This window comes from Rhamphochromis longiceps, linkage group LG13 (assembly GCF_057381845.1).
Source record: "Rhamphochromis longiceps isolate RC_006_pf linkage group LG13, R_longiceps_female_GT1.1, whole genome shotgun sequence".
NCBI classification, from domain to species: Eukaryota; Metazoa; Chordata; class Actinopteri; order Cichliformes; family Cichlidae; genus Rhamphochromis; species Rhamphochromis longiceps.
In genome coordinates, this window is record NC_140569.1 from 11444015 (window position 1) to 11459537 (window position 15523).

General features: G+C 38.0%; 1 protein-coding gene across 1 annotated transcript; it reads left to right on the forward strand.

The window, feature by feature from the left end:
- Window positions 1-2840: 2840 nt before the first annotated feature.
- Window positions 2841-14830, forward strand: perp (p53 apoptosis effector related to pmp22). Its single transcript, XM_085427619.1, has 3 exons — window positions 2841-3231; window positions 9543-9680; window positions 12059-14830. Exons 1-3 carry the CDS (start codon window positions 3027-3029, stop codon window positions 12268-12270), a joined length of 555 nt encoding a protein of 184 aa, XP_085283745.1. The 5' UTR covers window positions 2841-3026; the 3' UTR covers window positions 12271-14830.
- Window positions 14831-15523: the final 693 nt, after the last annotated feature.

Here is a 15523-nt window from a genome sequence, read left to right on the forward strand (position 1 = left end):
CATCTCAAAGCTGTGTGTTGAGGTGTAGTGTTTGCATACCCTGAGTAAAATAGAGTTAGTTTAACAGCAAGTGAACTCGCTTTGGAAGAAACATCTGTTCAGAAGACAAAAAGCATTATTTGTCAACCAAAGCATGTTCTCTTAAGAGAAGTTATGTTGTTGCCCTCAGGTTGGTGCTGTCCTGCACCTGTGGGAAAAACAAACTGCTACTCAAAATCTTTCATATCGTCTTCTAATAAGCTGCTGAATGTTGAGTAGTTTTTCTTATTCCATCTTCAATCTATGTTTAGGTTCTACCCAGAGACTTTAAAACTGTACCTACGTGTAGTTTGTTTATTTATTCCAAATTTTATATGGTTATTATGATGGTGGACTGTCAAACTGAATTGCCCATTGTGGCATAAAAGTTTTCTGAATATGCGCGTCGCCTTCTGAGCTAAGTCTTCATTTCATGAGCATGAAGATTACAGTGAAAGAAACTGAACATGGCTGTGTAATATCAGTCACCAGTTTGACTTTGCCTGTTATTTGGATAAACATGCAGGTATTCAAAGGGCTGACAGAGAGACAAAGATAACTGTGGAAAACCTCCGTAAGAGTTGCTATCTGTGCACATTAGCTAGAGCATTTCTTGTTCTTTGTTATCATTTGATAATGTTTTCATCATAATTAAAGTGACACCGGACTCAAGAGAAAGCACAGCAGCTTTAAAGTTTCCAGAATTCTGAAGAGTTTTGAAACAGGTGAGTACACAGGGAAGTGAACTCTTTACAGGGAAATGGGGATTTCTCTCAAAGAGAAGAGGACACGTAAGAGCTGACTAAGGTGAGGATCGCAGATACAGTTTCAAATTGTTTACTTCTGTGTTTCTTCTTAGCAGGTTGCACTGGCCAAACAAGTAGGCTGAAAAAATCAAGAGAGGGAACAGAAGAGAGTGGTGGAAAGCGGGCAGGAAATTAACTTGTAAGCATATTTCTCTTGACAGGTAACGTCCCACTTGAAAGTGCAGGTAAGCTGAGTTTGGAGGAATGCACCAAAATCTTTCCAGCAATCTTAACACCATGCAATACCAAGGAGCCAATGATCTTGCAGAGTGTGGACACTCAAACTGGAGTCACCTCAGGGTGGGCAATTCCACCTGAGAAGGGGGAGGCAGAAGTGAGAGAGAGAAAAAGAGAGAAGAAGAAAAACAGCCTTGGCCTGCCAGGACCATGACTAAAAACAAATATTGGTTGCATATAACTTTTTGTGAAAACGTGTATTTTTTCTATCAGCTGACAAGTTTTATTTCAAATAATAATAATAATATTAATAAATAAATAAATGAAGATTTTGGCTTCTTCTACCAGCCACTTCTTTTAGGGGACTGTCTCCATCTCACCCTAACCCTAGCATCCTCCTCTGTCACACCAACCTCCATCATGTCCTCCTTCACAATATCAATGAACCTCCTCTGTGGTCTTCCTCTTTTCCTCCTGCCCGGAGGACCATATGCATACCACTGTCCCTCCTCTACACATGTCCAAACCATCTCAGCCTTGCCTCTCTGACTTTGTCTCCATCCTGAGCTTTCCCACTGATGTACTCATATCTAACCTCTCTAACCTCTCTCTCTAAATATTAATTTATCTATTTCTGGTAGTCATTACTCTTTGATCAATACAAAAAACAAAAAACATTTTGACACATGAATTAAGTATTTCCAGTGAGCTACAGCTTTTGCAGAAGTGGGGTTTTTTTCTGAATGCATAAGCATGCTCTAATTTGCAAAAGAAATCTTCAGAACTGAGAACTTGTGAGAAATGTGCTAAAGCAAACAAGCAAACTGTAATTAGGTGTTGGACCAAAAAAGTCCAATGTGCTCTCCAAAGGTGACAACTGAGTGTTGTCTAACAGTTTATTATAGTAATCTACAATCACAGTATGTTTTTTAATTTACTTCTTTATTAGGAGATACCTACATTCATCTGAAGAATAAAGGTTTCACAGGACTCTGTGCAATCCTTTGGAAAAACTACATACACCCTTACTGCTTCCATAAGAATTAAGGATGTAAGTAGCAGCTATACTATTTTGTTTGGAAGGGTTGCCAGGAGAAAAGCCTATTCTATCTAAAATGAGCTTGGCAGCACAGCTTAGGTTTTCCTAAAACCCCATAAACACAGCAAAGCCCCATAAAAAACCCCTCATTTGTAGCACGATGATGAAAGGGTGATGATTTGGACTTGTTTTACAGCCAAAGGATCTGGGCACTTTGCAGTCAAGTTGACCATGAACTTCACTTTATACCAAAGTATTCTAGAGTCAAATATGAGACCATCTGTCTCACAATTAAAGCATGGCTCAAACAGGGACCTGAGTGGACCAAAATCCCTCCATATACAGTTATTGCCGTTAAAGATGATTCAATAAGTTACGGAATCATACATTTAATTTTTGATTAGATAGACAGTTCCATGTAAAAATCATAAAGGCATACAGAATAAATACAGCCAAACGCTGTGTGTTGTTGTTGTTTTTTTTACCTCCTTACCTTTAAAGAAAATATTAAGGTTAGCTGGGCTGCCATCTTGTGGCATTTTACATTTATTACATTTATTTTGTACTCTCTCTTTATATTTTCTGCCTCACAGCACATCACCCATTACTACCTGTTGGAATTCCGAAAAAGAAAAGTACATCTCTGCAGCATTCAGCTCAACTATCTTCTGTTAAACGCAATCCTTTCTGTGATCAGGACTCGAGCTAAGACAGTAACGGTCACAGGCCGGTTGTTGGGTGTGTAATATGACACACTGAGTGGGGCTGGGCTATACTTTGCTATTGTATCCAAATAAGCCCAGCCCTTCACGATCCTAACCTGGCTGACGGGTACGTTTCACTCTTGGGTGGGGCTGGAGCTTTTATATTATATCCTCACATCACCCACTGTCACTGCGCAAAGACGCATAAGACATTGAGCGGACAGATTTCGGCTCCTTTGCTCGCCTTTCCTCTCCGTGTACACCGCTCGCTGATCGCCGGTCATGTTTCGCTGTGGGATCGCCTACCCTCGATGCAGGTGGATCATTCCCCTGCTTCTGCTCTTCGCCATTATTTTTGACCTTATCGCCATCTGCGCACAATCGGGATGGGTAGAGGACGAGGACGCCAAGTCTCACTACGCCAGTATGTGGAAGCAGTGCCGCGGCTTAAAAGACAACTGGCAGTGCCAGTCGCTCATGGAGTTCTGTAAGTATCAGTCTACCTCACACATAAACCATACACAATATGCTGTTCAAAGATAATCCGACAAGAGCGAATGGGATGCCTTAATGCAGCCAATAATAAACCTCGAGTCAGTGCGAAATTCCACATTCCCATATTGTAACTTCAGGGTGTTGACCTCTGCTAAAGAAGTCCAGGCTGAGGGGAGGAGGGAGGCCTGCAACAGTCAGGCAAGCAGGCGGAATGAACTTTGGTCTCCACGAGCATTAACTCTTTTCTCGTTTATCACCTCCAGCTTAAATAAACGCAGTTGAAAGAAAGGCGGTTGAATGCTGTTGGATAATAAGTCCTGAGTGCCTTCCTTCTAGGCTGACGTCTTCACGCCAGGAGAAACATTCCTTGAAATAGCTTTCTGTTCTTTAGTTTGTGTGAAGGGTCACAACATTAGTTCGAAGAAGGCAAAACGATTCAAACGTAGATAAACGGCAGCAAAAAGAATCATGAATAAAGAAACGATTCCTCACATAATATCCTGTTCAGTATGAAACCTGGGCATTGGCGGAGGAAGAATTTTCTTTTCTGGGGGCAGTCGCACTTAGGTTATGGTTGTGAAAACATATTTATAAGTAAATTGTAAATTTTTATATGGAGTGTAACCATAACACCCCCCCCCCCCTTTTTTTTCACCTTTATGGTTAATAATGTTAATTATTAATATTAATGGCAGGATTAGCATGAATCTTGAAAACATACTTCTGAAGTATCAGAAATGGGTGCAACCAACAGGCACCAAAGATGACTAAAAGCCTGTTAGTAAGTGAAGCCTGAGCTTTTTTACTGTTAAGATATTGATGTTCTTATCATCAAGATAATTACTAAATGTGGCCTTCATAGAAGACAGCGCAGAGCTGCTGTTTGATGGTGTTTGTGTAAATTGTGGCATCCTTGTTATAGAATCCTTGGTTGATGTCATTTTAAAGGTTATCTTCATATTAGAACACACGAATAACTAATGTGCATTTTACAGTACATATAATGTATAAACCTCTTTTTATCAAAGCAGTGAAACTCATAGTGCTATCCCCATAGCAACCCATATGTGAAATATGTTCCCACAACTGTGGTGGTTGCATAACAACCACAGAGATAAGTTCTTCTTGAAAAGTAGTAGTTGTTTAATTGCACAGCCCCCCTCAGGGTTTACTATTAGTGACCAGAAGGTCCACTTTTGATTACAGCCCCTGAAAAAAATGGATTTACAAAGAAATTAAACCTATAAAGACAAACTGTTGACAGATGAGGTCATTGTTGCTATGACTTAATGGATTAAAATACTTTTACTCATCAGAATGATTCAAGGGCACCCTGAATAAACCCTTACGAACAAGAACTTTGTGAACTCTGTGAATCTGCACAGGTAGCGAAAACCATATCAGGAAAAACAAAAACAACTCGGGTACATTTAGAATACTTTAATAGCTTCTCCCAGCCCAAACCAAAGAGAAGCAGAATTTCACACAGACTATTTTGGGAGAACCAGTTGATGAGTTTATTCTTCAGCAAAGACTGTCAGCCACAGAAACGTAACTCACCGACACACAAGGAGACCCAGTATGTGGAACAATAACTGAGAACAGAACAGACTTGTATTCTCGGTCTCTCCTACTCAGGCTTTATTTGTGTTGCTCCACGCCTGCTGTGGCCAACAGAGACACTATTGTTGTTCTTATCAGACTCTTTGAAAGTCACCTAGGTCAGCCTAATGTCACACAGCTCCAAATTAGGGTCTGCAAAGCATACATGTAGCATCACTTATTAGACTCGCCATTCACAGTGGTAATTATTTTAGGAGTTGCTTGCACTCTTTAATGCCATTTCTAGAAAACATAACCAGAGATCTAAGCATGGAGCACAGCCCCAAAGCAAGATCTGGTATTTTTTGTGTAATATGTACATTTTTAAAAAAAAAGTACTTTTAGCACTCAGTGGCATAAAACCTTACTCACAGGAAAATGCCCCTTATTTTTTAGATGTCTGTTGATATTACTTTTTTGTGTTTCATACTTTGCATGCACACCTGTGTTTTAGTTTAAAACATGGTTAAAATGATCACTTTATTAATCAGCAGTTCAACAGATCACCTCAGTTTTACTGTATGTCACTAAATAAGTTAGTTTTGTATTATTTACACAAAACACATACAGTCTACTAAACTGTGGTGTCATGTTTTATTATATTTAATGACCTCACTGTAACAGTCAGTTGAGAAAATAATTGTTAATGGGAATAACCACTTGCTGCAGCCCTAATTAAGATGACTGTTTAATGTAAATATCCATGGCTGTGTGACAGCAGCTCCAAAAAGTCAACAACAACAACAATTGCCAGTGTGGTTGTTAAGAGAGTATTATAGCTCTAGCATGTTGTCAGTGTTTTTCTGGCATTTTTCTGATCTCTTTTGATATTTCAGGCTAAATAGTTTTGTTAGGCTACGTTCACACTGCAGGCGAAAGCGCATCAAATCCTATTTTTTTGTCCCTATGCGACCCATACCCGATCACGGTATGACAGTGTGAACGGCACAAATCCAATATTTTCAAATCCGATCTGGGTCACTTATGTGGTACTGAATCCGATACATATCCGATGTTTTAGAAAGCGACTGCTGTTTGAACGGTCATGTCGCATTAAATCCGTCTTTTACGTCATTGACACAAGACAGACGCCAATTATCAGCGCTGGAGAAGCGCCCGAGAAGACATCGCGAACGCTTCCTGGCCAGATGTCAGTGAAACTGTTGGGAAGACAACGTTGGAGAAACGTGAACATTTTATTTGTACTGTATAATCTCCAGATTCTGACAGAAATCTGCAACTATCCTTTGAAGCACTGCTCCTCTCTAAAACAGCAATAGGGATAATTATTAGGTTATTTACATTATTATGTTAACAACAAAATAACTTAAAGCAAAAATTGGGAAACGTAAAGTCCGAAGTCTTTATATTAAGGGCCATCAGTCAAACAATATTGTTGCATTTTATTTGTAGTGTGAACAAGCAGACAAAAAAAACGGATTTGATCAAAAAATCGGAATTGAGCATTAAGACCTGCAGTGTGAACCTAGCCTTATTTGCCTCAACCGCTCTCTGCTACTGTTTTGGTGTCCTTTAGTCTCAGCGGGGCTGAAGCTGTTACACAAAGAAGAAGAAGCAGAACAAAGCTGCCTGAAGGCTGCTGGCTAGATGAAGGGTACATTTTGGCCCCGCGGTTTCTCTGGCTTAAATACTTGTAGGGATATTCTGAAAACTAAGGAAACAAACACAACCAGAGCACAGTTTGTGTGTGTAAGTTGTAGGATGTTGTGAATATTGGAAGCAGACCAAACTAACTCCCCCTCAGGGCGTTTAGGCCAACTGCCTGTAAAGCTGAAGAGACTGAATTCTCAGGAACTGCAGTTTTAAATAGGAAGAAGCAGTTTCAGTGTTCTGGTATGAGTGCTTGAACAAATCACATAATTACAGGCTTGACTATGGATGATGGCAAAGGGTTGGGTGATATGATAGTATGCTGAGACAAAAGAAGTTTGTCACGCCCTTATGAGTGTGTTAGGGCAGTTAGGGGAGCACAGCATTAAGGCAAAATTAGAATTTTGCATCACTTTGAGGAAGAGTGATATTTCAAATTACAGCAGCCCATTTTGAGTCAGAACTGACTAACTATACATTGTTTTAAAACACACACACACACACACACACACACTCTTAGAGCCACAGTGATACAGTGATTCCAAGGATTAAGTATGATACATGCCAGTCTGTATATCTTATTTATTAGTAACAGATTAAGATAGCTGCAAAAGATATACTTAACCACTGCTTTCTTTATCTATTAATCTGCTGCTTGTCTTCCCAGTTTGTTGTGCAGAGAGAGTAATGACAAAAAAGCCACTTTAATATCCGTCAGAGCGTAATTTTCAGATTTATTTTCAATCAAAAGTATCAGGCATGATGATTCATACTTCAAAGCACCTCAAGACACTTTATATTTTAAGGTAAAGATCCTACAATAATAGACAGAAAGTGTTCTTAACGATATTAAGTGTCTTGAGATGACGATTGTTGCCAGTTGGTGAAATCTAAATAAAATTGAGTAGCTGTAATCATTTTAGCCCTCAATTAAATACCAGCATTTGGAGATTTAATGCTTATCGCCCACTCACTGTCACCGCTCTCTAGCTGAGCCCAAACTGTGAAAAATGTAAATGCGCAAACAGCAAGTAAAAAAAACAAAACCAAGGAGCTATTTTAGTACGATTTACTGCATTTCTAACACTGGAGTTTCTGGTTAAGAGAGTGTGCCATTAAAATTCTTTCAGGGAGAGCGCAGGGTGTTGTCGATCCCAGCTGCCTCTGTGAAAGCCTTATTCTAATAGCTTTTTAGAATAAAAGCTATTAAATTATCCTTATTATCTGAAGGTTTAGATTTGTCAAATATGGGAAAGTCAGTGTATGTTTTCATAATCATACTAATAGGGCATTTTAGTAAATTTGCAATTAGAGGCAGTTTCAGGCACGCGGGTAGCGATAGTGTAAAAATGTAGGAGGGCAGCCAAATGTCTTTGTGTTTTGATTAAATGGGGAAAGCAGATGCTGAGCAGCTGGATAGTAGTAAGTGTGAGTGATTGGGACACGCATTTCGAGTGCTCACCCAGTAAACAAGGACACACCCATGAATATTTTTAAATTAAACAGTCATCGTTAAGTGTAGGAGCTTTTATATCAGTTTTTAATTCTCGTATGGCAAAAAGTATCAGTTCAGAAACTCAAAAGCTTTTTCTTCTACCAATAATGAATCAAGACACCATGTAAAACAGCTGAAATAGTAGCATGTCTCTCTGTGACTGTCTCCTTTGTTTCACTTGTTTTATTTTGAGAGCTTTGCTTCTTGAAGAAATACTTGTAGTAAGTTTATTGGACTGAATCTCACAATAAGCCTGAAGTCATCAAACTGTTGATAACCAGTCTAGTTTGGTGAAAAGCAGAACACTGTGTTACTGGTGAGCTTGAAGCTTGGTTGATGTTGACATGGGTATGGAAGGCTGAACCAGTTGGACTAGTCTGATGTGTATGTGATGCTGCCTGGGGCTGAGGCAGGTAGGCCATGACCTGAACACATTCACAGGCAAAACACTGTGAATAATTTAGGGTGTAACTTATCCAGTATCAGTAAATTGGGTGTAATGCTGTGCTGATCCACATGGCGAGCTTACATAAAGCCTAAAACTCTCAGGAAGTTTTGTTTTTAATCCTTGATGCAAGTAAAACCTATTCACAATACAATGAACACCTCTTGGTGCTTCTTTGCAAACAGCAGCAGTGTCACATGATAATTTGTTCAAAGGCTGGTGGTGCGCTGAGTATTTGGCCAACAACTCATATCAGTTTTTGTCCAAAAGATTGAAAAATTTGCATTTTGGGAGGTTTGCATCTCTGCTAAAGTTCAGAGGCATGTCTGCCGACGTTACAGAGTTTTAGAGAATTCCAGTGCTTTTAAGGGTGTGGTGTGTGTGTGTGAGCAAAACAAAATTTGTCACAGCTTGAACCTTAGTAACTTTGCAATCTGTGTGAGCACAGCCTTGGGGAGGGGAGCTGCAATAATAACTAAACACCATGTAGACATATTGAACAATAGATGATTCATTTAGTTCCACAAACAAAAGTGAGAGGGATTTGGATTTACCACCAAGCTGCATCCTGAGCTGTCATAAACTGTTGTTTTTGGACAATTTTAACGCATAAAAATTTGACCCAGTAAGCAGTTAATGCTTCAAATCCTGAGCTTCTACAAAAAGGTGGTGGTTTGATTTCAGAGGTGCACAATAAAGTTAGAATGAATAGTGCAGAAAGAGTGCTGCCTCCTTCATTTTCATGAATCTTTTTACTGAACATTAACCATAAATAGAAAAACCAAAGCTGTGTTGAGGCATAAAGCAGCCGAAACCTTCCCACTAAGACTGGAAAGTCTGTGCGCAGCTTTACAGTTGTAACTTTCTGCAGCTGTTTTCTCTGAGGGCTTAATGGTAACATGTGCCAACATTTTTAACAGAACATATTCAGAGATTTTCTTTTGTTTTGTTTTGTTTTTAAGAAAATTAACTTAAAAATGGAAATGGGAGTTGTACCTTGTGTGGCGTATAAGACATACACTGTTGTAACACTTGTTGATATACCAGGTTTGAAAATCTTAAAAAAAGACTCCTTTTAAAAAAACTGAACTTTTCAGACTTTTGTTTCTTCTTGAGTGTCACAATTGTTTTTGCTTATGTTTCGTTCCAGCTTGGGCCCAGGCAGTCGCTGCTCTAATGATCATTGGTCTAATCATCCTCATCATCGCCTTCATTTTGGCCATTGTGGCGATGTGTAACATCAACATTGGTCTTATGGTTGCTGTTGCAGCATTCTTGATCGTTGTTGGTAAGATACACACACACACACATGCACAAAAACTTGCATCCACACAAACACCTAATTTCTGCAGGTATAATTACTTCCACATCTACACAGTAAAAATATTGTAAACAAAGTCAGGTGGGGCTGGCGATATGTATTGAGAAGAAGAAATAATCCTCCGTTTCAGATATTCTTTGTTGGTAAATGAAATTAACTTTAACTACACGAAGAGCAACACTCAACCACAGATTAGAATCTCTGAAACTGATACCAAACATGCCTCCGGTCTTATCGGTCCATTACATGATGCTTTAATCTTCAAATAACATGTTTAAGCTTGCAAATGTTCAGACAGCAGCTTCCCAAATAGAAGCAATATGCAAAATAGGTTAAAAAAAAGTAATAATCTGAAAATATTATTTTATACCAACACCAAAACTGTAAAATAGGGAAGGGAAATATGTGGGAGTTGCATACAATCACACAATAAAACTAGTGACGCTGATAATGACTGCGTGTTTTGGCGTTAAGAGGGTGAGCGTAGGAAAAGGCCTTTTTCCCCTGAGGCGTGACGCTGCTGTGGCAACAGCTGGTGTGTTTATCAGACAGACAGACTGACTGACTCACCTCACAGACGAAAGACCCTGACACAGTTACAGGTGGTGGGGTGTTTTTTTTTATTTTAAGTTGCTTTACACTGTAATAGTCACCAAAAAGATAGCAGAAATGACTGCCACCTCAAAACTCTATTTTCCTATTTTTATTCGACGGCATCCCAGCTGCTGTTTCAGCCCACACAGCTCCTTGTTGAAGATATGATCCTACATTGAATCAAATCCAAGATTCGGGGTTTATTTTATAGCTGCATTTTACAGAAATATGTTGAATTGGATTGGATACATCACTTTGTCGGTTGCAGTTGCCTGCAACTGAGATTTTGATTATACAGGAGTTTTAAAATAAAGTCGGGTGTTTGAACAAAATGTGCAAAATAGTGGGATGAGGAAGTTCAGTTTCAGTCTGGTGGAGGGTTTTACAAAAAGAGGTGGTGGTTAAAAATCAAACAAAACAAACTAAACTTGAACGTTTGATTTAAACTGTGTATTTATGAAATATAGAAAAAGAAGAGTATATTGATGATTTTTGGCAAGCATTCCTTCAAAACTATATTTTCTTCACTTGTTAAGTCTTTACTCTTGTGTCCGTATGATGTCAAAGAGAGCGGATATCCCTAATTTGGTCATTCCTACTGTGGTTGGCTCTGGCTGTGAGCACAGGAGCCCAACCCATCTGCCATTCAAAGCATTTTTTTTTTTTATGAGGCGAGCGACTCTGAAGAAATTTGGCCTATTAGGAACAGAAAGTGAGATAAAAGAGCTTGCTTCAGTCAAGTAGATGAACTGTGGGGCCCGTCCCCTTTAATATGTTAATGCAGTGTTCAAAAATTCAGGCCTGCCTTTGCAATTAATGTGAAAGTGCGTGTTGAAACAGAGTAGTTTATGTTCACTCCCTGCCTTTCCTAAGCAAAATAATGCTGTTTTAATAGTCATCTGTCATGGGAAAGTGGATCTAACTGAGTCAGAGTCACACCTTTCTCATGAATAATCCCTGGTAATAATGACAGGTCTGCCAAAACTCACCTCGAACTCCCAGATGTTGATATGCTGATGAAACTCTTACACAAGCTTGTGAAGGTATTTTTCACACCCTGCTGTTACCATCAGTGTAGTGTTGACTGCATGACTGACTAAGTATGTTCAACTTCCTTGTTTTCTGTAATGGTTTTAAAACTCTGCTCATCTAGTTTATGGTTTAAATATATTTTTTATTAGTAGGTTTTTATTTATACAGTAAAAATGAACTCTACTTACCACTGACTGGTCTGTGAGAGTAAGTTATTCGGCCAATCTGCTATATAAAATCTCCCTCTATTTCTTGCTTAATAAAAAATGCAATAGATCATTTATCAGCTTCTAAACAATTTATCCCCAAAATGAGATCTTGCATAAATTATCAAATGTAATAATAGGTTATCATTATTGCATTGTTTAATTTTCCATCTAATTTAGTGGAGTGAACCCGGAGGCATTTTGCAGTTGTTAACACATAGCTTTATATCAGTTTTTAAATAAAACTTAAATATGTACTTTGCTTAATTATCCCAGGAAAAGAAGTAGTTCTCATCATGTTGTAATTTAAAGCCCTGAAACCCTAATTTCTGAATTAGCTTTTGACCATTAACAATGACTTTAGACAACATTTCTAGTAAAGTAAAAAAAAAAAAAAAAAACAATTAGTTTGAGCCATTGCTGGTTTAGGCAGTTTGGCATTAGTTGATTTATTAGTGTAGATTATCACCTCACACTGTGCACCAAGCCTTGTTTGTCTGTCTCTCTCTGCAGCGATTATCCAAATCATCGCTCTGATCATCTACCCAGTCAAATTCAATGAGCTGATCTTTGAGGGTAACTATTACTACACCTGGGCCTACGGATTTGGCTGGGGCGCCACCATCATCTCTATCGGCTGCGCCATCCTCTTCTGCTGCCTGCCGAGATATGAGGATGAACTCAGCGGCCAGGCAAAGGTCAAATACCTCTATACTTCTGAGTAAGGAAAAAACCTGGGGACCCACCCAGTCATAGCCATTTCCACTTTTCGCTCTGAGCTGCATCTGGACTGGCCACTGAACATTTTTACACTGTGCCGTTTCACCAAAGATTTCCAATGGCTTATTCAGTTTAATATGGTCCAGCAATGGGAAAACCACTCTTCTACAATCTGTGAGTGAAGTTATAGGCAAGAAGTAATTCCTACTGGGAGTGGACTGCAATTGGGAACTGCATCTACTTTAGTACACAGATCTCTATTTTAGATTTATTAAGAAAGAAATAATAATCATGATGTTATTTTTTTGTTTTTGTCATATAAAACACACTTATCAATTTACCTGTACTTTTATAACTGTAACTCTCTAACACAGTCTCACATCACTTTGTGAAATAGTTGCAAACGTCAATCAAAGGACCAAGAAACAGACAAACATTAATTTTACACTTCATTTTGATTTTTGATTTGATATTTTTTATAATTCTATATGTTTGGTTACACAAGTTCCTGGTTATATTTAGGAAAACTGTATCGCTTGGGTTAACCTACTATATTTACTACATGTTTTTATGTGTCCCTAAAAGGATGGTATAGAAAAGTTAAATAAATAAAAAAAATAAAATAATGACCATATAGTCAACTAAATAGCTCACATTTTGTGAATATTTCACAAATGGACCACGAGACTGTGCTTTATTGTCAATGCAAGATCACCTAAGTGCACTCAACTTAAAGGAGGTTAGGTATAAAGCTTTTTTTTTTTTTGCCTGATTTGTCTGTATCTCCTTGATAAGCAATCCAGAGTCAAATATTTTGCACAGGATATCAAATCATTCAGTATCATTTCTTGGATTTGTCCTGTGTGCCATCATTAGTTTTTCTGTGTCTTTTGTTCTGTATGTTGCTGTGTATAGATGATAAGAAGTAGACTTTGCTTCTGGAATGTAATCAAGTTATACAGAAAATGTCTGTGTGGTTCAACTTTCCTGTTTGTAACTTTTTATACATTTTCTTATTCATTTGCTGTTTGTCTTCATAGTTCTGTTCTAAATTTCCATATTACCAAAGGGATATAACTGGGGGAGTTCACTGTGCTGTTTTGTCTGGATGTGTAATTAAGTAGAGCGATTGAAGGTAAGAGTAAAAATGTTTTAAAAAATATGCAGGAAGGGAGTAATATTCTGAGAAATGGCTCATAATTTCCCCTTAAGTCACAAAAAACCTATTTATAACACAAACCTTCTATTATGCCTCTAATAACTTAATTAAATCACGGCCTAAATTGCGATCAGATTTGGCGAACAACAGTGTAGGAAACACTGACACAGTTGTGAAGTGAAGCAATTTCTGCTTCACTTTGGAAAAATGTGTTTTGTTTCTTGTAATTTTTATTACAAACAATGTCAGAGACAATCTTCACCTGATTTTAGGAACTTAATCTTTAAATTCTTTGAGATTTTTCTTAGCGTCACTTCTCACCTCTCCACCTCTGTCGGCCAAAAACACCTTCAATACCCCATCATGAATAAGGCTAATGATACACTTCTCGAGTAGGGCGGCAGTTTGATGATTGCTGTGATCCCGGAAAAAGTTGTTTTCTTGTTTTCTGGTTTCCAGTGCATGTTGCTTCTCTGCGTGCCGCTCTAAACTGGAAGACAATATAAAGAAATTTCCACTGAACACAATGATTAATTTAACATAAACAACAAAAAAGAACAACTCGTATCCAGATTTTTTTTTTACCTTTATCGAACTTGATAACAACTGATATCCCCGTCCACATCATAGTTATTTTAGAACATCTAAATGTGGTAACATTTTTGTTTTAGGTGGTCAAAATCTTTGTTTAAAGGGACTCGCGATGAACTCAGTAGGTTTACTGTGTTTTTAATACTGGCAGATTGCTGACAGATGACCAAATGTGTATTTTCTAAAGGCCGCCAAAAGTTCTCATGATGCCACTTTGGCTGACATTTTCTTGTTTGATAAGACACAGAAACAATGTTGTACAATCATCTGACTTACTGTGTGGACAACTTGTGCCTTAGCTTCTTCAGTGTTGTTTCTGAATCCTTGAATGTTCGATCCAACTGGTAAGTCAGGTTTTACTGACTTATGACAAGTCTGTTCGTGTTGAGACAAATTTCATGCCCAAGCAAGATGAAGTTTTTCTAATCAATTAAAGAAAGAGTTCCAAAGAAGTAGTTATTAGTAATTGATTCTCGATTATTGGCCACAACCCAGTTGAAGCGTTTCGCATTAAATGTAGATTGTATAAAGTTGTTGCTAAATAACAACCGTTATTTTATACCTTTTAATGAGAGCAGGTTTACTCTTCCTAACTCTATTGCAACAAAAACATGTTTTTGCTCAAGGCATGGATCTCTGTTTTTTTCTTGTTTTTTTTTTTTTTTTCTTTTTAGTTCCAGCTTTATATATCATTAGTAACTGTATGGATCTATAGGGACTGTCTCACTGGAAATCTAGCTGGTTTTCTGCTGTAGTTTGAATAATTTTGGTAGCGTGTGTATTTTTATGCAATAAAGAGTTTTTTTGGAAAGATTTTCTGAGTGTTTGTTGAAATGCAGTGACTATTTTTGTATTGCTCATATGGACAAAATGATAAAGTGAAGTTTGTGTGCATAAACAAGTCAAATTGAAATATTTGTAGTTTTGAGATAAATATCACAACACAATAATAGATCAGTCAACAGAGCTGGGCTAAGAAAGTGAACGCTCCAGGGTGCGGGAGCTCCTTTAGTACTCTTTGAGTATTGAGTCCTGATCACTTGATGGAGAAGTTAAATCCATAAATTTAAAGTGGACTGTGATGGTAATACGGAGCCAGCACAGCTGAATTAGCAGAGGTGTGACCTGTGAGTCATTGGATTTAGTCATAAGCCTCACATTAGTTGGTCTAAACAACCTGCAGATGTTCCAAGGAAGCTTTAAGACAAGCGAACAATGAATTGTAATTACTAAGATGTAATGGAATAAAGGCATCAGTAACATTTCTAATTCAGGGGATGACAGAATGAAGCGCAACTTGGCAGAATTCTGTTAGGGGCACAAACAAGGATTTCTCTTTATTCCCTTTATTAAGTTAAGATGAAATTGTCAACCTAACTTTTAATATAGTGAAAGCACTTGTGCAAGGTCTGTACTTATAAACCTCTTTGGACTTAAAAGAAATAAACAATTGAAAGTCATCTGCGTGACACTGATTAAAATAAAACATCCTTAAAACATATTTACTA

Coding starts and splice junctions, on each gene's coding strand:
- perp (XM_085427619.1), top strand. CDS start 3,027: ATGTTTCGCTGTGGGATCGCCTACCCTCGATGCAGGTGGATCATTCCC. Junction 3,232..9,542: donor CCAGTCGCTCATGGAGTTCT/GTAAGTATCAGT, acceptor GTTTCGTTCCAG/CTTGGGCCCAGGCAGTCGCT. Junction 9,681..12,058: donor AGCATTCTTGATCGTTGTTG/GTAAGATACACA, acceptor CTCTCTCTGCAG/CGATTATCCAAATCATCGCT.